We start from the raw sequence: 24,067 nt of genomic DNA on the forward strand, positions 1-24,067 counted from the left end.
CAACATAACTCTTAATACCGGAACTTATGCTCAAAACTGATGAATAAACACGGATAATAACAACAAAGGACACATTTATTCCCATTTTGCGCATGGATGTTTGCCATTTTGTTTTATTTAGGAATATAAAATGAACAATTACTTAATAATTCTGGACAAAAAGGGGATGAGACTTAAACAACTGTTAAATCACACGGGTGAATGCATCGGCAAATCCGGGCACTCACGCGGCCCCCTTCAATGGAGAAACCACCGTGCAAGCTATTGTACAAAACAACTGCCAGGTGACAGATTATCTGAATAATAGCTAGCTGGATACTTTCGCCATTGAAGGGGGCCTAAGCTTTGTGATAGAAATGATAGCGTGCCGGTGTAGCGTGAATATCCGACTCCATGAAATGTGGACTCATTGGTAGTATTGCGCACGCGTGAGTACGATACTACGCTATTGTTAGGATCGTTTCGGGAGAGTGACCTGTCACGTGCGAGGGATTAACCAATAATAGGGAAAAAGGGGTCCGATTTTCATAGGAGTCGGATTTTCATGTGACACCGGGATTGGTCTACACAACAACCTAACCCCTGAGCCCCCCCCCCCACACCCTTAGCACCAATGTTATCGTAGGTTATGCACTAACTCACCACCTTCATTCGGAATGTTAGAAACACAAAACGTTAATAAGGTAAATACATTGCTTCAACCTGTCTCCCATTGTCAATTAATATCATGAAACCACTAACTGAGAAGTAATTATCATTGATTAGTAATTAAGGAACAATAAAAAGCACTGTACAGAAGAAAACTGAAAAGTTTACAAAAGTGTTTACAAGCTGAGATATAAGCATAAACTTTACAGACACAGATATAAACATAGATATAAACATAAACTTTACAGACACAGAAAGAGCATACAGAAAAAAAATATTCCTATTTTTGTTCTTCTTAACTAAACAAAAGGAAATATGCTAGTGGCGTACCCAGTACAACAGCAGGGTTATCGATAGTCTTAACTTTGTAAAAAAAAAAATTACTGAAGAAGTATAAAATGCCTCATATTCTACCAATTAAAAAAACACCGCTCAATGAATACGAAAAAACCTTTGAACAATAAAAGCATTAGCTACACTCTGTACTTCGTATGATTTTTTTTCATGAGGCACGGGCCAAGATTGTTAATATATGTGGACATTCATAGTGAGGGAATTTGTGCCAAGCACCTTTTCAAAATATGAAACATTTTCATCTGCTGCTTTTTCACACTGATCATTTGTCGGGGGGGGGGGGGCAAAGTTCATAACTTAGTGTCACACCCCAAACACCTGAACATGTTAAAAAATATCCATGCAATGAATTTTTCTTAGGAACACATGTCGTGCAACTTTGTACTTTTCAACTATTTTATATCCTTTTTTGTTAATTGTATTGAAAAGTGCATTTTTAAAAACATTTACAAGTTCCATGCTTTTCCAGACAACTGAGGGCACTGTTGCTGTGATGTCATTTTAGGAAGACACTGTTCAGTTTAGGGGTTTTCTGTTCAAATTGTGAACCCAAAATTTGCTCAATGGAAATATTTGTGAGAATGAGTTGCTCATTGGCTTGCTGCCATGTACTTACACAACAACAAATCACCAAATTCTAGCAACTTTTTTTTGCTGAAATTGCTTTAACATTGAAGTTTCTGCTAGGTTTCTGCACGGAATGAAAACACACTTTTGCTCATGAATATGGAAATTTGCATTAGAAAAAACCCCAAAAGGCAACAAAATACCCCAAATGGCAAAACGAAATTTGAAAATAAGGTTGAATGGGACACAAAGGTGCATTTTCTAGGGTAGCATTAAAAAAAATAACATTGCATGGCCCTTAATTACAAACAGAACAGCATCATAATTAAGGAAGCGATCCTAATCCCCCTTCCAAAGTATTATTTTAGGTGGAAAAAAAAATGGGGGGGGGGGGGACAAAAAACCTGGGTACAACACTAGCTAAGAAATATCAATGTAACATGTTTGCATTTAATACAGTAGCGTTATCTATTAACTGCATGTACACTATTTATAGTGTTTGTACACAATTACAATACAACAGAGGCTAGATGAAACAGGCATGCAACTGACTGGGGAAAAAAGAAAAGAAATTTCCAAGTTTTACGAGACTTTATACAATGTTTTCTTTAATGTGAAATGAAAATAGAGGAAATCAGCTAATTCGAAGCATGGCTGATGAAACGCTGTGTGAATTTGGATGCACACTGAACTAATCTGAATGCTTAAATTGGGTTCTTATGATTAATTCTATTTTGTCTGACACTTTTTAACCAACCAAGATTCGGAAATCTGCAAGAGGCAGTTACGATTTCATAAATTGTGTTAGTTTTTAGGCCTGGGCGAGTAGTGGATTCTTCTGCTCGAGTACTTGCCAAGAAATTATTCACGAGAAGTCAAGTACTCGCGAGTAGCCACCAAATACCCACAAAGGCAGAAAAATGACATACAATAGCTTTAACAACCCTGCAATGAATATCATAAGACTCTACTTTCTACACACACTCAAGATCCAAACGTATGCTAGTCCAACGTTGCTAATCTACGGAGTATTAGAATGAATGACTACAATTCTACCAGTACAACACATCCAGCAAAAATGTTACCATTTCCAAATTTAAACTGCACAGAAAATGTGCAAAAAGGCACTTTCCGGAGCGTACGCATCTGCTTTTCAGTCTCGTGAACAATCAAAGGTCACACGTGGATACAAAAATAGGCCACAGAGGTTAGGTACCATGAATTTTTTTTCACTCACAAAAAGGTGATTTCGTTTCAAATTGGCATTTTTTTCATTTTTTAGAAAGTTTTAAACAAGCTAACAGTTTCTTTTCATTCCCAAGCAAATAGATCTGCATTTATGAGTTGATTAATTAAAGCACCTTACAACACTAGTTTTTGATACATTTCTTGCTACCAACTGTAATATTTTGTTTTCATGTTTTACAAAGCAATGTTTTGATTGAGTGAAATGTGCTCACGTTTCGAGTAAAACCGTCTCATTTTCACTCCCCATGCAATACCAAAAACCTATGCATGTACGTGTTTAATACTTGGATACAGTTTGAAGCGAGCAGAAAAACTGCAAGACATGCATCAATACTCTCCTCATCACTAGAGCTGCAGGCTTTTACTTGCTGTGTTTGCAAACACATGTCAACTTGCTTCGGAATAATTATTATATTAAATTACAATCTTATCACATTTTACAATATAGGATCCATAAAACTGGGTCCTCGAATAATCTTTTAGTGCGAAAAACGGTACAAAAAAAAATCACTTAGCAATAACACAAAATGTTTCATTGCATTTTTTAATATTGCAGATTTTACCTTTACATGTATATTTAAAAGCTCAGCTCAATACTTTTTCAGCTCAATTTGTTTCACCCAGAATATTTCACAGGGGCCACATTACGTATTTGGTATTGTTGATTTACATTGTACCAGCAGAAGAATTTTCAAAGCATTCTTTTTGCTTAAGTTTTTGCTTAATAAAAATCTTGGCTCTAGTTTTCAAAGAACCCAAACCTGCATGTCCTATTGTGTTACTATGTTTATCAAGCGGGCAACACACTGAAAATGTAACACTCGCATGTAGTAAGTGGGAATATGCAAAACTTTTTAATTTCCAAAATTCAATGTTTCGGAATTAAAACTGTTTGGTTTTAGACTTGAAATTGAACGACTCCAAAGATATAGGGTGAGTTTCTGACAATAAATTAGAAAGTATTGTTTTATTTTAACTTTTATTTCACCATTTGTGAAATTTCTACAAATGCCAAGCAAGATCCTCTGAGTGTTTGAAATGGTCCCTGGTACACGTCACCCAATTTTCTTCAGGCAGAAAAATGTATTTTTCAAAGCTTTTGCACAGTTTTGTATCTCGTTACTTTTGAAACGTTAAAAATAACATGCATTAACCGGCAAATTTGATGCCAAATGTTATAAAAAATATTCCCAACACCAAAGTCAGCATTATATACACAGGTTACATCCGTTGATCATAATCAGGGTTTCGCTATGGTGTCAAAGTTCTAAATGCCTTCACAGCTGGGTTTTGAAGCACGTCCATTGACTGTAAAAGACTGGCCCACAATCTATGGCCACCTCTGAATAAACCTTACACAGTACAGGTTTTCGGAGTACAAGTTTCTCAGACCGTGTTCTTTGTTCTTGTTTCTTTCTTTTCAATTTTCATACAATGGAGGCACAAAAAGGTCCACAGTCGTACTTGACACAACTCTCGAGGACAAGGCTTTGTGTTTCCCTTTGTCCCTGTAATATAACACACTCCCATAGACTAAGCACACAAACGCACGATCAAGGACCGTTTTGAACACAAGATGAACGATTGAGGTCAACAAAGAATCTGTTGTTCTCCCTTTGTCGTACCTCATGCGCATCTTAACTTTAGAAAAGCATTCTTTTTTAACTCCACCTTACTGCACAACGTCTATTACTTGGCAAAGGCTTGCAAATACAAATGGATCTACATGTATGGAAGCCCCCTGATGCCACTTTCCATAGACATGTGGATTACTGTAAGCCACAACCAAATTACTTGGATGCAGCTGAACATGCCCCAATTTAAGGAACAGTACTTTAACCCCAACAATCCCCATCCAGTCAAACTCCAACACCAGGGTTTGTTGGAATCTGTTGGAGTGAGCACTGCACTAGTAAAACTGATTATGCTTTACATGGGGTCAGGCATACCACCATAATCAGAGTCCAACAGTTTGGGTGTTGAGTTTCCCATATGGTGTTGGAAGTTGCAAGAGTGAGGAAGGTTCCTAGTAAATCACTCAAGGGGTTAGGGTTAAAGTAATCCAAATCAATGGGGTGGCAAGGGGGGCCAAACATAGCATTAAGTGCTGAAGTACGTTTATATAGTCATACTTGCATTCATATGCTGCATGCTGTTTCACTGTAATAATTTCATCACTGCCCGTTTGCACTATATTACAATACCCTCATGTTCCTCCTAATGGCAGTATCTGAACACAAAACCCAGCTTTTTCCCTTTTTTAAAATTAATCACAGTTGCCCATCTCTGAGGTTATTTTTTGTGGGATGCTCGCTTTGATTGGATTTCACACATTGCATTGACCTCCACGGACGTGGAGGGGAGTCAGGTTGGCGTAGCGGTACTTTCCTCGCCTTCCACCGCTGTGACCCTGGTTCGAATCCCGCCTGGAGCAACATGTGGATTGGCTTTTCAGTCCCTACCTGACTACGTGGGTTTTCCCCAGAATATTCTTCTGGGCTTTTCCTCCCACCTCTAAAACTGTAACTTCTTCTCATTGTCTTCTCTCCGAAGGTTTCTTCAGGCTTGCAAGCTACAGTGCCTGGGGCGCTTTTGAGGAATCCTTGGTTTCATTACCAGAAATGATTAACAGTAATAATAATAATTATAATAATAACGTGTTCAGAGCTTTACATACTGTACATGCAGCTTGAATTTAAGATCTCTGGGATAGGCACTCATGCATGGCAGCGTCCCAGTAATGGCCAAAATTGGATAAATATGTACCACTATTTGGATTAGGCGTTACCGTCGTTTGCGTCACCATCCGGGGGATCTGGTAAGACTTGCCTGAGCATGGCCACGCCCTCGGCGTGAAGCGGAGCCTGGCGTAGATCGCGATCCAAGAGGGCCTCCCCGCCCGCGACGCTGGACAGATTTGGAATGGAACGGCTGCGCACGCACTGGAAGTCAACGTGGCGACTCTTGTTCTCTTCCTTCTCCCAGGACATGCGCACAAACGGCCGCTGCACGTAGTTGTAGATCACTGCAAGTTGGAACAACCGCAAGAGCATTTTTAACAAACGATGTCAACTGTGACATCATGCCTTTTGGCTGCCAGCAGGTAAAACAATTAAACAGGTGTCTTACTCGTTATTGCCCCCATTTTACAGTGTTACAATGTTAATAAGCCTCTGTACTGATGACGTCACACTTTGTTTATGTGTGCACTTTTCTATGGGGCTACGAAACCGTCGTCCCCACCAGACTCCCGTAAGAAAGCACACATGTAAACAAGGTGTGACGTCATCAGTATCGAGGCTTATTAAACCAACCGTAATTCAGGTAGAAATTGTAGCCAGTTTGCTTTATTCATGGTGACAGTTGGCATCGCTTGACCACAATAGACGGTTGCCATAAAGGGGGGAGGGGCGCGCTGGTTCTAACTCTGGGTTTCAGGACTTTGAGGTCTAACCTTGGGAGGGGGGGGGGGGTGGGAGGACCACACCAAGCGCATGTTCTGGTTTGCGCATGTTTGGTGCCAAGTACACACAACTAAGTTTATTCCGAGTGTACACAATAACGCAGCGTCTTCACGTGAGCGTCAAGCACCGACTGTTATACGTTTCAACATCTGGTCTAGTGGTCTCCCTATCTGTAACATAAGATTTGATGGTTTGCATGGTGGAAAGATACTAAGACAAGATAAGTTTGCGGTAGCACCATGTGAATAAATCTGTTTTGTGAGTATGTGTGGTTCTGAAAAGAACCGGAGGGACTCAACGTTTCGAACAGTATGCTCTGCCCGTCGTCAGGAGAATCCTTCTCACGCCTCACCGCACCCTCCTTATAACATCGCATCATCGTTGGAATCCCTCATTCTCCTGACGACGGGCAGAGCATACTGTTCGAAACGTTGAGTCCCTCCGGTTCTTTTCAGAACCACACATACTCACAACAGAGATTTATTCCCATGGTGCTACCGCAAACTTATCTTGTCTTACTATCTGTAACAGTTGAGGGTGTACTTTTGCACACAGTCGATACCCTCAGACAACCACTACCAATTCCTGATCAGAAACCATTTGCTATATTCTGATTCCCTCAGGGACGGAAAGGGAGTATAAACTATATTGGTTTGAAACCATAGTACATTTTTTGATGTGGGCTCTTGTGCCAGAAGTATTGTAACTTCAGAAGAAAATAGAATGAAGTGTACTTTTTGAGGGGATAACAACACCTGAAACATATTAACTTTGAAACCTTACCAAATCAGGGGGGAGGAAAAAACACAAAACATGTTGCGCTGGGTGAGACTTGAACCTGGGTCACATGGGTTGAAGGTAGGGAAGTGCTAATGCTTGGATCAAGCCATCAGGCCCACATGAGCTTGTCATGTAAAAAAAAAAATTTTTTTGGAGAAACCTACCTTCGGGTTTTCCACCTGGTCTCTGCTTTATCTTCTCCTTGTAGGTAGGATAACCTGCAAGGAACCAAGTAAAATATTGGCAATCAGTTTGACAAACCATCATTGTAAACACAAGTGTTCCAGAGTCTGAAAGTCAGAGAGATTGAAACAGCTAAAAAATGACTAACTGGAAAGACTCACTGTTGCAGTCAGCCAATTATTTGAAGGGTATGGCTTTCCTCATGAGGCAAAAATTGTCCAACTTTTTATTTAAATACCTTAAAGGTAACGGACACACATTGGAAACATTCAAATTGAAACTGTTAAAATATTATGAAATATCCTACTTAATTCTAAATAAATAATACATGTAAGATCATGCATCCTGTGAAATCATTGTGCTTAGACCATTGCTATGACGTCACACTATTGTTAAAAGTGTGGATTCGGAACTACGAATCTGTTACGCTGGTCACAAAGTGTGGATTCAGAGCGACGAATCTTTAGTAAAGTGTGGATTCGGAATTACGAATCCACACTTTGAACATGTCGGACAATTGTTCTCCATAATGAGCATTAATAGGGCTGTATGCCTGAAAATTTCCTTCCGAAATTACCAATGCATCTTTTCTGTCAGATTCTCTGCCGTCACTGCAAAACCTACTTCGAGTCAGAAAGAAATCATCGTCTGAACTATCCATATGTCGACGGAAGGAGCTGGGAAAAATGTTGCAACCTGACGCCACTTTTTTCTTCATATATCATCTCAATGAAGGTCATTCATTGCAAAAATGATGGTAAGACATGAATCTAGGACTGAGAAATATTTCCAATTTGTACAAAATCGCGGAAGTGGCGTCAGTTTGCAACATTTTCCCCAAGTCTTTTCATCTCCACTCACTGTTAATGCTAATACTTCTTTTGACGCAATGGTTCAAGTCGGAGTGAATTCTTAAATTACAAATCCACACTTTCTCGTGTATTCTCCTTAACCTAGCATGCTGTCATTTTCGGGAAAAGAGGAATTAGCATCATTTCCACACAATGGTTAGGCCTAAACCAATCTCTTTCAACGTTACCATGCGTTTTCAGTTTTCTAAAAAAGTTTTATAGTGAGCTGAAATTGTAACAGGATAGTTTTTTTAAATTAACCTGATTCAGATTTATTGTATTGTATTGTTGTTCCTTGAATCGGCAAAAATATATATTTATTTTGCAAATAGTGTCAATTATTATGTAACTTGTCTGATATTATACAAATAATGAATGTTTGTGAGTGCAATGGTAAGAATAATTTCATGAGGTGACAGATGAAATGTTCCATTCCACGAGGCAAAGCTGAGTGGAATGGAACATTTCATCTGTCACCAAATGAAATTATTCTTTCCATTGCACGAACGTGAAACATTCATTATTTGTTTTATATAACACTTGAATAAATCCTTGTCATCTGATTGGTTGACTTTTAATAGCACATTTATTCAGGTTAAAAACTGTTTAAAAGTTCGACAAGTTCATCATATTAAATTTATGCAAACTGTTCAACAGGTTGAGAACCATCATATTCAATTTATCTCGATTAAAAACAGCGCCACCATCGGCAGCAATGACACCATGCAATGGGAGTTCTATTCACCGTGCAATAGAAGTTCCATTGCACTGTGTGCTGCGCGCCGTGCGTTGGTACGAATAATTCAATGACATGTGATCTACGATCCACCAATCAGTTGACGGGGATTTATTCAGGTGTTGTATAAAAGATAATGGTGAACAACCTTCAATCCCAAGTCGGATTTTCTTCAAGCCTCTTTCCTTCAGGACCGTCTTTGCAACATCCCTGTTTTCGATGTACTTGAAAAACCGATACAATGGAGTGCTGCATACAACTGAAAAACAAATATATGACATATGTCACACTAGAGTAATGCTCAAAATCTAGGTGACAAGTTTAGTGCATGCAAAAAAAAATGAAATACATCTGGCTACGGCCTAGTCAAAAAATTCAAGAATAACGAAACCAGACACTTCTGAGAAGAGCTTAAAATTGAGATTCAACCAAATATGTAAAATCTCTGAAATGGTTGGTTTTTTTTACAAGGCAAAAAAATAATAGTTCTGCTCCGATTACATGGCATTTGAAAATAGGACAGGTAAGTAAGGATTTTTTGGGGGGCATTTTTTTATGTACGATCATATGGAGGTATCTACGTGTAGTCAAGGGTAAAAGGTAGTAATGGATGATTTCAGGTTTTTTCCCCTCATTTTTCCCTAAAAAAATTACGGTAGGGGCTGTCAAAATAGGGTAGGTGGGGTAACCGGAAGCAGAACTATTATTTTTTTGGCCTAGTTAACAACGATATTTTGTCTCTAAATGTGATTACTAAATGATTTTCAGAGGAGTTTCAGTTCAAGAAATGCACAACCCAACAGACGCTTTCTCTGTTTTAATCTTTGTGACATCAAAACCTCAATACTTTTCAACAGTCTGTTTTCAAATATTACATCACTATTATAAAGATAAAGAATTACATTTTAACATTACAAAAAAATTGGCCAGCTCCCCAACAGTCTGTTATCTACAAAACACATCATAGCTGTTCAGAATAACCATTTATAAAGAACTTTCAAGTTTTTTTCCCGAAATTGTCTTGACCCACACACCCCAGATTAAATGTTTAAATGTTGAATGACTATTCAATATATCCTGTACAATGAAGAACAAAGTAACGCTTCAAATGAAGCAGATATTTCAGGTCAATGCTGTCCCATCTCAGGAGTTTTTAATGGATTTTCCAAGCTTCCAGCACGCAACTTTGTACAAAATGTAGTTGAAGCACAAGAGGAAATTGCCAAGCACAAAAAAACTGTGTACAATGTTTTTCAGTTTTCTATGACGCTATGTTTAAAAAAAACAAAAACATGACAACGAAACAGCACAGATATGACAGGCATAACAGACGGTATCAAAGAGGCCGCTGGGTATTTCTCCCCCCCCCCTCTTCTTTTATTTTTTTTGTATTACTTTAATTGACAACTAAATTTCGATTTTCAGTTATTTCCTTTGACCAATCCACCCACAATTTTGAGAAAAACAAATGGCTGAAGGATAAAGTTGCTTGCTTACTTTGTGAGTATTCCTCTCCCATCTGAGGCGGGTATTCTTCATCCCACTCCACGACGTCATCTTCCATCAACACCACGATGTGACACTCTCTTTGGCCGTGCTGTAATGACAATTTTGTTCGTTAAGTGTACTCTCCTTTGAGTACAAAGTAGTTCCGCTGAACACAGATAACATTTCCAAGATATACAATATTTATATTTTAATCAACATGCTTGAGAAATGGAGAAATGTTCGTGATCTGAAGAGAACATCGTACAGCCAGACAATGAGTTTAAATGTACTTGTATTTCACTGGTTCACATGTATATATTCGTCTGTTGACATTTGGAAAATCAGTGCATATTGGACCAGGCTGGCTGGTTCCCATTCCTTCAATCATGTTTTTATTAGCTAAACTGACCTTTGCACAGTTGACCATCTCGGGCAGTATCAGCGTGTCTACGTATTTCTCAAATTCCTCCCTAGCACCATCATTGGAGATCTCATGCAGCAAACACCCTGCAGAAAAAGAAAAAAAAAATTAAAAGGGAATCATTGATCACTGTACATGCAACACATCAGATGCATACATGTACAAATGTTTATCATTACTAAACTATACTGTTCGGAAAGTACATCATTAGTTATCCCGCAAGCGATATTCTAGCATGGAATAATGTAGTGCGTCTGGTATCTTGGTCGCAGACGCAATACCATGAATACATTTGCCATTTTCCACAAACGTGAGCCGGATAGAAAATGTAAAGCAAAATTGTCACACAGTTGGAACAAAGTACATCTCACGCGAACTTTTAACCAGCTACCCGCACGTGCAGCTGAAATGGAGCTCACATCTTGGAATAGTGCGATACGTGGACTGCGATATGAAATATGGCATTGGGTATAATATAGCGCAGTTTGTTGCCATCGATCGACCAAGCAGGATAAATGGATTCCAGTTTGCTTGAAGATAATAACCCTTAGCGGGATCTACATTTAAAGGTTTTTAGAGCCATTCCATAATGGGTAATCCAATGGAAATACATATGTACCGGTAGTTACCAAAAAGCAATCATAAATATAGTCCAATTTACAGAAGTTTTCAATGATTTCTCAGTTAGAATATTATACAACTGATATTACCCTACATTGGGAAAACACAAGTGTTGTTGCAGTGGGCAGGACTAATGTATAATCTAAATTCATAAATACCTCGGACAGTTTAGCTATTCTTATTGGTCGAGATCCCATCACGTGGCCGGTCTTAAACGGATGATAAAGACATGGCTAGCTGGTCTTAAACGCTTTTCCAGTGTCACAATAAAATGTGGACTCCTAAAAACCAATGCCTCTTACCGTTTCATTGGTTGAACGTTCACAATCCTCACGTAGGCATGCGCAACACAACCAGCGAGTCAGAATTTTATAGTTCTAAATTCAAAACGCAACGCCCCAGGTGCGTTCTGCGTGACATCGCGCAGAACATGTTACGCGCGCGTCAATCTCCATAAAAGGGTTGTTTACATCTTACTCGCCAGCTGAACACTCCATTATTTTGCTAGAGGGATGTTTCAAAAAGCATGAAATGAACTTGTTGAACAAAATCGGGATTTTTTGAACGAATTATTATTTTTTTTTTACATAAAAGGTATTTATGAATGGGAATAAATATGTGCTCGGTCGGTATTTATCACTCTGTTTAAGACTGCTTAGAGCCTGGGTGCTGATAATTACCCTCGCCTCCGGCTCGGGTAATTATCAGCACCCAAACTCTAAGCAGTCTTAAACAGAGTGATAAAAACCTCCGGAGCACATATTTATTCCCTTACTGGTGCATGACAGTACTTACTGAGATTTTTGCATCTGACAGTGTTCTCAGTGAATGGTACTAGAAGGTAATCACAAGCCTCTCTCAGTTCAGATACAGAAACACTGGGAGGACATCGGATGGATCGACCCTTGTAGTACTCCTACAGAGAGAATAAACAGAACCCCAACAGAATAATGAAGCAGAACTCCCGAACATAATTTCCTAAGCACTGTTTATCAAATCTGAACCAGCCTACCCAATCCTGGCAAGCTAGGTGGTTGAGTGGTAAGACATCTGCATTAGTGAACAGGAGGTCACGGGTTCAAGTCCCACCCGAGTAAACTTGTTACTTTTTTTCTCCCCAGCTCAGTCAGTCAAATCTGAGCAAACCAAGCTTACAAGATTATGCTGGTAAAGAGTAAACCCCAATATTGAGTTCACATCTCCCGAATGAAAGATTTTATTAACCCTAACCGCCCTGAATCCTTCAAAATCCTCTTTGCCAAAGAGGAGGAATTTGGAAGATTGAGGTTACATGGCAAAAGTGCGTAACTGATTTCGTAGGATGCACTTTGTCAAGGTCTTGGGCCGGACCTTGTGTTGTTTTTGCTCAGCCATGCATAAATATAGGCCTGGATTATGCTTGAAATCCTCCGTACTGCTCCAGGATGTCACTGGCCAAGCCTCAACATATTGACAGTCACTGCCGCAGGATTTTGCAGGATTCAGGCAGTGGTCACCCCTCCACGGTCCATATTCAAGAAATAATGGAGGAATTTGCAGGATTGAGGCTATATGCCATTTTTCCATGAGGCCCATTGGAGGATTTTGCAGGATTGAGGCTACATCCTAGCAGAATGGCTTAGGGAGTTAGGGTTAAAAGAGAGTTGAGGGCGACCACTGGAATAGAATGCATCTTGCTCGGTGCAACTCAAAAGGGTCATTGTGAAATCCATTTCAAGAAAAAACTTACCAATATAGCACTGAACAGCTCTGATGAAATGCCATGTGCTACTTCATACTCTCCCTTTTCATTGGGTCTGGTGAAGTTGTTGTCGATACCATTCCCGAACATTCTGAAATGAACAATGACGTGAATGTGTGAAAACTTAAAAGATAGTGCCTTCCTTGGACTCTTTGTGGCAAATCATTCAATGTGAATAAAATTTGTTTAAGTAAAAAATGCACAGGAACCGTCTGGCCGAATTTGTGCCCAATTTCTTGACAAGGTTTCCATTCCAAGTTTTTATTAAGGTATAGAGTACCAAAGCGTGTTCACGTGTAGGTTCGTATTATGAAATCTTCACACACTTAAGATATGCGCATGAACCAGAATACATAACACACTTCACTACTCTATCCGCTCCGTTCACAAGTACCCCCTCACCGGCAAAGAAAGTACAGTTGGGGGTGACCAATGGAAGCCATCTTGCCTGATTGCAATATTTTGCCACGAAGCGCGGCCACTGCGTGACATAGTACAAATCCCCTGGTGTACGTGCGTCACACACAAGGAACGGTGCGCGCGTGTCAACCAGCAAAATGCATGTGTCCCGCCCATGGGACGTTGTTGCTAGGTAAAAGGGCGCCCTCTTTTCTTGGCGCACGGAGCCCATAGCACCAATACTTAACTGATTTAACTCAAGGCTCGTCAACAAAGATGTTTGGCAACATTGCATAAGGAACGTTAGGGATGGGTTGTCTGAGTGACGTGAGGATGTTAGGGTGTTCTACCATACCAGGAAATGAACATTTTGTAGGAAGGGTTACACCATTACCGAGAACTCAGTGACTTGAGAATTGTCTGTGTATAAACTGTGTATTGAGCATTCTGTATAACTTAAATATTGCACCAATTTTGTTGGTACACAGAAGACAGGTTGAGGCAATCATTAAATGACAATACGCCTTAGAAGTGTTTACGTCATTCGCCGTCGAGGTCACGCATTGCCCAGGATGATGTGTCTACACAAACCTGGCCTTACGTAGCGATACCCACAGTGACCACTTTTTCATCAATTTTTCATCCGTTAGAGAAGAAAATATGAAGGAATCCGTCATGTTCTGAAGGACAACTTGCACAGCTACGAACCAATGTGTCATTTTCATGTCTCTAAATCGCCTGTGCAAATCTTATGGTAAAAATGGCGGATGAGACATTGTTTGGACAAATCACTATTGCCGACGACTCTGTGTGACGTCACACTTCTACGACGTATATCCATTATCCCGTATCTCCTCTCGAGGAAAAAAAAAAAGTTATACGACAGGTCACTCAATCGTCCACTCACCTGCCAAGCATTGTGTTTGGGTGAGCTGTAAACAATGACGGGTCAACCACAAACCGAGTATGATCAACAATCAAGGTGACCCTGTCTGGCAGTTTGCCAAACAAGGAGTGATTCCGCATTCCGGGCTTGCCTTCGATGTCACTGACTGAGCGCGCTCTGTTGCGGGGTTGGTTGTTGGGCCGTCCCGTCGACAGAGCTTTGCTCTCGCTGGCTGGCTTCAAACAGGAGTGGGTTGGCGACGTGTTGCTGGACTTGTCGGCCATGTTTGCACAGACGCAGGAATTAGAACAACTGTAGGAGGTCACAATATGACAAAAAATATCAAAACGTTAACCCTAACGATCCCCAACCAGCCAAACTCCAACACAAGAATCTGTTAGGATGAGTACTGCACTAGCAAACTGACTGTGCTTTACGTGGGATTAGGCATGCCACAAATAAACAGAGTCCAACTGTTTATGTGCACAGTTTACCATAGGGTGTTGGGATTTGCAAGGATGAGGAAGGTTCCTAGTATATCATTATCACCCTAGGGATTTATGGTTAAAGAAAACTTAAGCCTCATTCATTTTTAGCAAGTGACCACAAATTTGTCACACCGTGGCAAATATTCTTGCTGTCAATTCACATAAGCTGAACATTTTTCAAAGCTGGCAAATGTCGCCGTGTTTCATGAAAGCAAAAGATCTATGGCGGTTGAGGCAAACAAAGAAAATTTATTTTAATTAAAACTTTGGTTACCAATTTCCATAATGACAAAATAAACTTTGCACACATTGCAAATGTGTGCTTGATCCCTGTAAAATACAAGCATGACAAGTAGTCATATTTGCTACACATCGTAAATTCCACTTGAAGGCTGAAATAAAACAGAATTTCACTGCAAGGAACACATAAAAGTTCACAAAAGATTGTTTGGTACACCATTTTATAGTGGTGGTCCATTATAATTTTCGAAAACCAATTTCTGTTTTTTTTGTGTGTGCATAACTTTGTGAAGCAAATGGGATTCATTTTTGCCAAATGTTTGGTACAGTGGCATTTAGTTTCATGTTAGGGTAATAGTGACTTTTAGGACCCTGTTCCTAAGAGAACGAAAACCAATTCTCATGTTTCAAACTCACCTAAAAAGCTGGCAAAATGCCATTCTTATGTTTTCTCTCACAACTTTTCCGACTCATCTAGAGGCTGCAAATGTACATGTGTAATGTTGGAATGATAAACACCTTGCAACAAGATATAAAAAATCTGATTGAACCGAAACAATAGAGGGTAGCAGACCAGTAAATAAACTTCCATAGACCCCAATGGTAAATGCTCCCACTTCAGAAATTCGGGAAAAAAACTCACAACTCTCCAAGGTGTTCGAGACACACATCAAATTAAAGCTTATTTCATCATCTTTCATTTTCTGTTCAATTTTCGGGGGGTCAACTGATGATTTTTAGGAGAAATTTCCATCTGAAGATGATCACCCCTGAAAAAAGTCCTGAAGCCCATCGCCATTTTGAAAAACGATGCCTACACTACGTTGCAAAATAGAGCGCTTTTAGGGTCCAAATTACATCCAAATTACACAGAACTGCAAGTTCCCAGTCCTGTGCACGGCTTCCACCCATATTTTTTACAAACCCTCAAGTTCATGGCCCACAGCATTCTCAAATACTGAAGATTTTGAGGGCATGCAAATTGTGATTTGGCCGGCGTAGGCAATTTGGGACCGATTTACTGGTCTGCACCCAGAGGGGTCCTAAAAGTAACTTTTACAAAAGTTAGAGTGGAAATCTTTCTGTATCGATCGCAGTAATGCATCTATAAAATTGAAGTTTTCAACGGACTTACCGTGAATTGTAGCCACGATCGCTGTCCAAGGAATCCGAGTCACTGTCTATACTACTAGCATTATATGGTACGCCACCAAGCTGCCTGTATGCCATTAAAGCGACCACAGCGAGCCGGCTGGACCAATGGCTGCTCACATGCAACGTAGACACCTGCAGTCAACAAACGAGAAGGCAGGACACCAGCCCAATTGTTAGTTGACATCTTTTTATCGGTCATATCTCTTCGGAAAAGCAATATTTCTATGTCATGTGCTCCACAATAAACACTACAACAAGTTTTTACGACATCCGCTTCACAACTGGGTGAACAAATAAGCAAGAAAATATTGCAAGTTCCATGGAAGGTGAGTGTTATATGAGTTGCTTCGTTCAATTTATGCATGCTGTGTAAACTACGTCAAGGGTACAAATACATACATGTACACTGTACATTTACGTCTGTGTTCTTGTTGTAGGGGGTAATAAAATACTAAGGCATGTAAGTTGACTCTGATAATTTTGCCTGAAATTTGAAGTACAACCGAAAAGTAAACACACTATACAGTCGGCTCCCGTTATAACGAGGTCCGATGGACTTTCACAATACTGTCGTTATAGCTGGAACCTCGCTAAAACCGGAGCGCAGTTTTCCCCATTCGTTGTGCACAAGGTACGGTACATGTGCGTGCGTGTTTTAATCGTGTAACGCACGTCCGAAGACATGAAAAGATGGTCATTTGTTGGTATGTACGTCTGTTAATAATGTTTATTAAATATTTAACTGATGGTGATGAATAAATGAAATAAATAAAATACCTTTAAGGGAACATTGTTCAATATTTGAGGACCTGAATCCGGAGGAAAAGGCATCATCGCTGAGAAGAATCAGGCAAGTAGGTCACTCGCACAAATCGTGCCGAGTGACATTTGCTTTCATTTTGCATTTGCTGGAATCGGGCAAGAGAGGGCGCCAATACATGCATTACTTCCGGGTTTTAATGACTCCTGATCCTTAGATGCCTTTTGGTTGTTGACTTTCTGGAACAGTTGGGTATTATTGTTTCTGAAGGGATTCTTTGAAATTGTAATTATTTCGGTTAACTATAGCGCACATTCGTGCCAAGTGACATTTTGCTTTCGTTTTGCATTTGTTGGAATCGGGCAAGAGAGGGCGCTAATATTACTTCCGGGTTTAAATGTCTCCATGTGTAATTTCGCAGCAATTGGTGATTATTGTTTGTCGGGAGGGATTCTTTTAAGATAATAATAATAAATATACAAAAGTAATAATTTTGGATTAAAATTTGTACAATGTATATGTGGTGGGGCGTTTGAAGATCTTGGAAACCTGTTTTCATTGGGATTGTTTTTTCGGCGGGGCCGGAGGGGTTCTTAATTTGTTTTAAGATTTTTATTTTTTTATTCTTCGGATTCTTTTTTGGGGGTGGGAACCACGGTATGTTTTAAACTTTATTTTTTGAAGACAGACTGAATTATCTCTTTTTGGAAGTTGTGGTGGCTCTGAAAAGAGCCGTTTATTTTGTGATGCTGTGTTCTTTACTTCGTATTTTTTTTTATAGCCACAAGTCAACAATAGGGAGCAATTACGCACCCGGTGTTCGGGCGGTAGTACTAAAGGCTATTCCTTACAATGTTAACACTTAACTCCTGAGCGCCCCCTATTGTTAGTTTGTAATAATATAGAAACGTGGTATCGCAGTCGTAAGCAAACTTCAAACCTGGTCACGCTAAGGGAAACCACAGCGGGGGATTAGCGACTAGACCAGCGGTCCACTGCGCCGATTATCACAGTCCCATTGAATTTATTTATAAAGATCGGCGAGATGAAATAACGTTGGGCTGAAGTCTTGACAAAGGTACATTGATGGGTGAAGCTTAAGTGTGTTGCTTGAATTGGAAGACGGGAGCATGATACCCGTTTCGGGACAAAAGGTCTGTCGTTGACAATTAAGCTGCAATGCCCGTAGTTTTGAAAAGATGTTGTTGTTGAGAACAATGCTTTTCCTCGCATTGGGTCAGCCAAGATCGTCGTAATAGCCGAAGTCTCGTTATGTCCGTGCACGTAATAACCAAATATTTCCCCATAGTAATGTACACAAATTGATCGGGACTGGGAGAATGTGCTCGTTACATCCGGGTTATCATTATGACCGAGCTCGTTATAACGGGAGTCGACTGTATATACAGTGCCAACAGGTTAACAACAATTTGAAAGAAGCCAGAAATCAGGCAATCGCAGGAGGATTTACGTATGCACATCGCTGAATACTGTACTGTCTGAGGAAAGAACATTGCATCCTTACGTCACTTTTTTTTCATCATATTATCATCTCAAGGAAGGCCAGTCATTGCAAAAAAATGTTGAAAAGACATGAATCTGGTTCTGGGTAACATTTCCAATTTTGTAAGAAACACTTTGAAAATGCACTCAACTCTTCATAGAACACAAAGTCTTTGCAATGACGTACATTGTACATGAAACTAGAACTATAAAAACATAAGACATTTAAAAAAAAAAAAAAAATTCAATTTATGTAACTACAAGTACACCTAGTTACATAAATTGAAAATGTCGTCTACAGGTACTTGAACATATGGCTGGAGTGTTTGATTTTTTTTTTTTTTTAATATTCCATGTTGCATTCAAACATTGACATCTGAGCAAAAGAAAAACAAATACATATCTACTGGTACATGTACATATGTACTTGTGAATTAATGTACCAGGACCTGTAACTCACTGATAATAAACCAGCAAACTACATGCACATTTTGGTAAAAAGTCATGAGCTGACTACAGAAAACATTTGAGTGCATATACAATGTACATGTATATGTACAGTATACTTGTTCAAGTCATGGCTGATGTACAAGTACATGTACCATAGAGCTATATTAAATTACTAGAGCGCTAACTCCTCATTCTTGCGCGCGGAGACGCTTTGAAGCCCCTCTGGGCGCAGACATTTTGAATTGTTGTGCGTGTTTGTAGAACACAATCAAAACAGATGGATTGAATTTTAAAAGTGTACTCTAAATGCAACGCGCAAGTACCGGAAGGAAGATACACAAACAACTTAAGCGCGTCATGACAGTTCAAAAAACGTCACGGCGAAAAGCATCTGCAGCGGAGGGACACGCACACGTTGCGCTGTTTGCGTAGAGCAAAATGAAACGCTCATTTACTGATCATGCGTTTCGATTTGGGCGTATCGGCTTCGATGATGCACCGGTATGGAATACAAACGCAGATATGCAAATAGCCATGCAAATAGCCGTACAAAAGCCGTACAAAATTTCGAGTTTTCCATAGGTTTGTGCACAAACATGGATGCGCCCATCAGGCATTACTTTTTACATGGAGTTAGCGCTCTAGTAATTTGATATAGCTCTATGACAAGTACATACAATACATACATGTGTATATGAACATGTACAACACTTTACATGTACATGTACTATAAAGATGATGTCATAAGGTACCAAATTACTAGCCAAAAATCCCCAAAAGCTGAAAAGATAGGCTTGCTACCGATTTTAAAATTTCATGTAGCATACTCTCCAATGTGGCACTTTTGCTAAAGAATTCCAGATTCATGCTCATCTAAAAGTCAACGACTTTCAAAATTGTACCTTTTTTGAAATTGTAAGTTGAACATGGCATGTGAAAATTTTCATGTATAAACACATGCACTGCATGAACGCAGTCTTGTTTTGTTATACAATGTACGACTGACATACAGATCCTTGACATTTGATTGGTGGAACTCACATCACGTGACATTAATAATTGCTCCCATTCACGCCTGGGCTCAAAAAGTTCCATTCGCCCATGGTGAATGGGATTTACTATTCAACAGTTAGGATCATCCTTGTTCCATGACGCAATATTTGTGTGCGCGCTGAGCGTTGTGCGTATTGTTCCCAAGAGCCAGTAGCTACAGAGTTGGGTTCAAACATTTCGCGAAGGGGTGGTTTGGAAGAGAGAAATACATTTCCCATCAATTTTGTATAGGAATAGAAATTCATTTTAACTGTAAATCAAATGACAAGGATCTATATGTCAGTTATATTAAACAAATATTGAGTGGCTTTTGCGAAGTGGGAGGAATATTATCGCTCGGTTAAAAAAAAAAAAAAAAAAAAAAAAAAAAATTCACCCTGCGATAATATTCCTCCCATTCCACTCTGAGCCACTCAATATTTGTATAATAGTACATGTACATGTACAATTGATACATGTACACATATTAGGAGCAGGAGTCTTTTCGTTGCTAAAGTCAAACATGTATACCGGTACACTGTAGTTGTTGTTCAAGGATCTTATTTCGCTAAAGAAGGAAAAAGAGGGGTGTTAAGGCCCCCCCCCCCCTTTTTTCCTCCTCATCCACCCTCTGTGTACATGTACATGTACAATATTAGTTATCCCGCGAGCGCGAGCGGAACACGGAGTAATGTAGTGCATCTGTGCTCGGCCATGTGGGACACAGACGCACTACATTTTATGTGTTCCACGAGCGCGAGCGTGATAACGAATTTATCTTCAAGCAAACTTGACGCACTCAAAAGATTTTCAGCGGTTATCCTATTACACGTGCGTGTAATGGCTTGCGCATCTTGGAATAGCGCAATACGCGGAGTGCGGTATGGACCGTGGCCGTGCTACATGGTTATATGTAGCACGGCTTGTTGCCATGGATCGACCAATCAGGATCGAGGATTCAAGTTTACTTGAAGATAATGACATATATTTACATGTACATGTAAATATTTACATGTGCAAAATTGCATACACTTACCGTACACGTACATGTAAGAAACATGTTAATGTATGTACATTGTACATGTACATGAAATGTATTTTTTGATAAATTGGTACATTTTGTCTCATAGCCTACTACCACGTATCGAGTTTGAACTTTGAAATATCTGAAAACAAAGTATACAATGAACAATGCACGAGTACATGTACACAGATTTTCTGTAACTAACCTCTGATGTCTGGAATTTATCTGGAAAGGCAGCTGAGTGAAACAAGAAATCTCTTCTTTTTCAGAAACCTAGTGCCAACAAACCTGTCAAGAAAGTGAAATGAAAAGTGGGTGTAAAATTCAAAGTATCAATCCACACCTAGTGGCATCTGGTCAATATTCAAAACTTTGACTCTGATTCTGAACAATATGAGATTTGTTTGAATGCAATCCTTGCCATGTACCACTTAGGACAAACAAGGGATTAAAACAAATTATACAAAAACCCAGAAATACCTTTAGTCATGGTAGTTCCCAAATTGACCTAATCGAGAATCGAAAAATCCGCTAGATCATGCGCATGATATAGCAGACTTTTAGATTCTCGATTTTCCATTTGGTCATCCCGACTGACACATGCGCACAGGTACGCAACCACCAAAACATAGCCATGACAGCGGAACTAGACAGTTTTTCTCAAGAAGCCAACAAAATCATCAATATTTTTCATATTTCCAGTCACTGTTTGAAGTTGATCATTAGCTTTGTGAATGACTGCTGCATGGTATTTTCAATTTCATCTGGGTTTGGATAATAGGGAGAAAGGACCATTTTTGTAGAGTTTTTTTTTTAGGGACTCCCCAGACTTGAGCGCTGAAAAATGGAGCGCTGAAAAAAACCTTTTGTTTCTGTTTCATGCATGATAACCGGCTAACTTTGCTTGCCGTCCAGTATCGCAGCTATGATGCGAGTGGTAAACCTCAACAGTCGTCGGGTAATCCGCTTGCGCGTGAGTGACGTCATGCGCCATCAGCCAGCGCAGCCGGCAAGAACGAACTGGTAAACGCGCTGTGCACAAATCCAATTGCGGGCCTCGCCATGACCGCACTGTTGTCGGTTTATGCCTCGTTTTTTCACTGCAATTTAGGCTGAATCTTCATCGTGGATCGTTTTTTACTTTCAAGGACCTGTATAATGGTTATTCCAGGCAAGGTTTGGGTGAGTTCCAGTTGAAATTAGTGTGTATCAGGGACAAAATTGCAATTGTTTTTTGGACCTGCCAACTCTCATGACTCTCTGCTGGTTCGCTTAAAAAATGTCCTCCAGCCCTAAATGACAACCCAATGAATGATAAAATTTAGGGCTGGGTAACTCCAGCTAGCGCGGTGTAATGTGCGTGCTTCGGGAGTCCCTCATGCAAATTTAAACTTGCGTGCACAAGTTTAAAATTGCGCTAGACAACTACACCAGCAATAGGCAATGAACATATGTGGGCCCCACATTCAGACATTACAGTTACACTACCATGACTACACGGTTACCCACTACTACACGATCACCCCGAGTTGACACTTACATGTAGTTGACCAGCACCCGGTAGGCCTATACTGTATCGACCCCCTTAAACGACGAGGTCCGCATTCAATTTGCTTTGGACAACGCGCGCGCGATTTATGGTGACTCGAGGATACCTACACAACACATTGCATGATTGACACACGTACGCACGTACGTACGTACGACCGAGACATCAGACAGTCACGACACAGTAAACAAGCGAGACCGAGCAAGTAAACAGTACAGAAAGACTCACCACTACCGGAAATTCATTAGCTTGTAGTCTGATCAAATCAAATGCTTCCGAAACATGTTATGTTCAGTACACATGGATACAAAATAAGCACTCAGTTTACACAATATTTCAAGCATTTTCCAGAAAAAACGTGGCACCGATTAATGATGATTCTGTGAAGCGAGTGCTGAAATGACGCATCGAAATGGCGCCCTCTTGTGCTCAATAACTGTTAGTGAGTGGAGGGGTGGGCGGAGCCTAGGGAGGAGCCTAGGGCGGAGTGATTTTTTTAGTCTCGATTCTGTAGAATACTAGAATTACATGTAAATCACAAACCACGAATGCAAAAAGTGCTTTTAAGAATTTTTGTTCTTAAATGTTGTTGTCACTTCACTTAGCTCGGCCTTTTATAACATATGAACCTCTTTACCTTGAGTACATGACCCCCTAAAAAACCTAGCTTTGACTCCTCCCCTTCCCTATTCCCAAACATACCAAAGTAATTTAGTTATTCCGCACTAACACAATAATTTGTAATAAAAAAATCAAAACCTGTTTTTCTTTCATGTTGAAAAGTTGTTTTAAGTTTGCATAAAAACATTCAATGTATATTTTGTTCTATGGTTGGACATCTTTACTCAGTCAAAAATAACACTATGTGTGACATTATTCTTGTCCAAAAGACTTTATTTTCTAAATCAGTAATACAAAATGTACATTTTTAATAAGACACAAATATTTACAGCAAAATTCTGGAATGTTGTGATGCCACATGAGACAATTTCTGGTTGTTTCCTTGTCACTGATACTTAAAGAGGTTGTGGAATGCTCGAAGACATTTTCGTCATTCTTCGGGTATATGTAGCCTAAGGTGTGATGAAATAAAAACGACTATTGTTTCTGTCTTAAAATGAGTACAAAAGGTACTTTTGAGAGCTGTTTTTCAAGTCCTGTCATGCCTGTTTCGACCCGAACGTGCAATTTGTGTAAAAGTCGTCGTTGCGGGCAGCAAACAAAACACAGTAAATCGTGACGTAATAAACAGGACTCCCGATGCAGAGTAGCATAAACGAGTCCTGTTTATTACGCCACGATTTACTGTGTTTTGTTTGCTGCCCGCAACGACGACTTTTACACAAATTGCACATTCGGGTCGAAACAGGACATGAAAAACAGCTCTCAAAAGTACCCTTTGTACTCATTTCATGACAGAAACAATAGTCGTTTTTATTTCATCACACCTTAGGCTACATATACCCAAAAAATGACGGA

At 39.8% G+C, this 24,067-nt stretch overlaps 1 protein-coding gene across 2 annotated transcripts; it reads right to left on the reverse strand.

Annotated features, from left to right (window-relative positions):
- Positions 1–5,073: 5,073 nt before the first annotated feature.
- Positions 5,074–23,014, reverse strand: LOC119740908 (BTB/POZ domain-containing protein 10-like). 2 transcript variants are annotated; one of them, XM_038216382.1, is made up of 11 exons: positions 22,817–23,014; positions 21,245–21,327; positions 16,251–16,402; positions 14,409–14,699; positions 13,091–13,193; positions 12,157–12,277; positions 10,729–10,826; positions 10,329–10,428; positions 8,980–9,090; positions 7,226–7,279; positions 5,074–5,842 (listed from the first exon to the last, which is right to left on the reverse strand). In XM_038216382.1, the coding sequence occupies exons 3-11, from the start codon at positions 16,343–16,345 to the stop codon at positions 5,595–5,597; spliced, it is 1,221 nt and encodes a 406-aa protein (XP_038072310.1). In that variant the 5' UTR covers positions 16,346–16,402; positions 21,245–21,327; positions 22,817–23,014; the 3' UTR covers positions 5,074–5,594. The 2 variants fall into 2 exon arrangements, with proteins under 2 accessions (XP_038072310.1, XP_038072311.1); XM_038216383.1 differs by lacking the exon at positions 21,245–21,327.
- Between the last annotated feature and the right edge of the window lie 1,053 nt (positions 23,015–24,067).

This window comes from Patiria miniata, unplaced genomic scaffold (genome assembly GCF_015706575.1).
Source record: "Patiria miniata isolate m_02_andy unplaced genomic scaffold, ASM1570657v1 HiC_scaffold_5, whole genome shotgun sequence".
Classification (NCBI taxonomy): domain Eukaryota; kingdom Metazoa; phylum Echinodermata; class Asteroidea; order Valvatida; family Asterinidae; genus Patiria; species Patiria miniata.

Excerpts from the sequence above, each read along its gene's own strand:
- LOC119740908 (XM_038216383.1), bottom strand. The coding sequence starts at position 16,345 with ATGGCATACAGGCAGCTTGGTGGCGTACCATATAATGCTAGTAGTATA. Across the intron at positions 12,278-13,090 it reads AGCTGTTCAGTGCTATATTG|GAGTACTACAAGGGTCGATC; the intron begins GTAAGTTTTTTC and ends TTCTCTCTGTAG. Across the intron at positions 7,280-8,979 it reads AATCCGACTTGGGATTGAAG|GTTATCCTACCTACAAGGAG; the intron begins GTTGTTCACCAT and ends GGTTCCTTGCAG.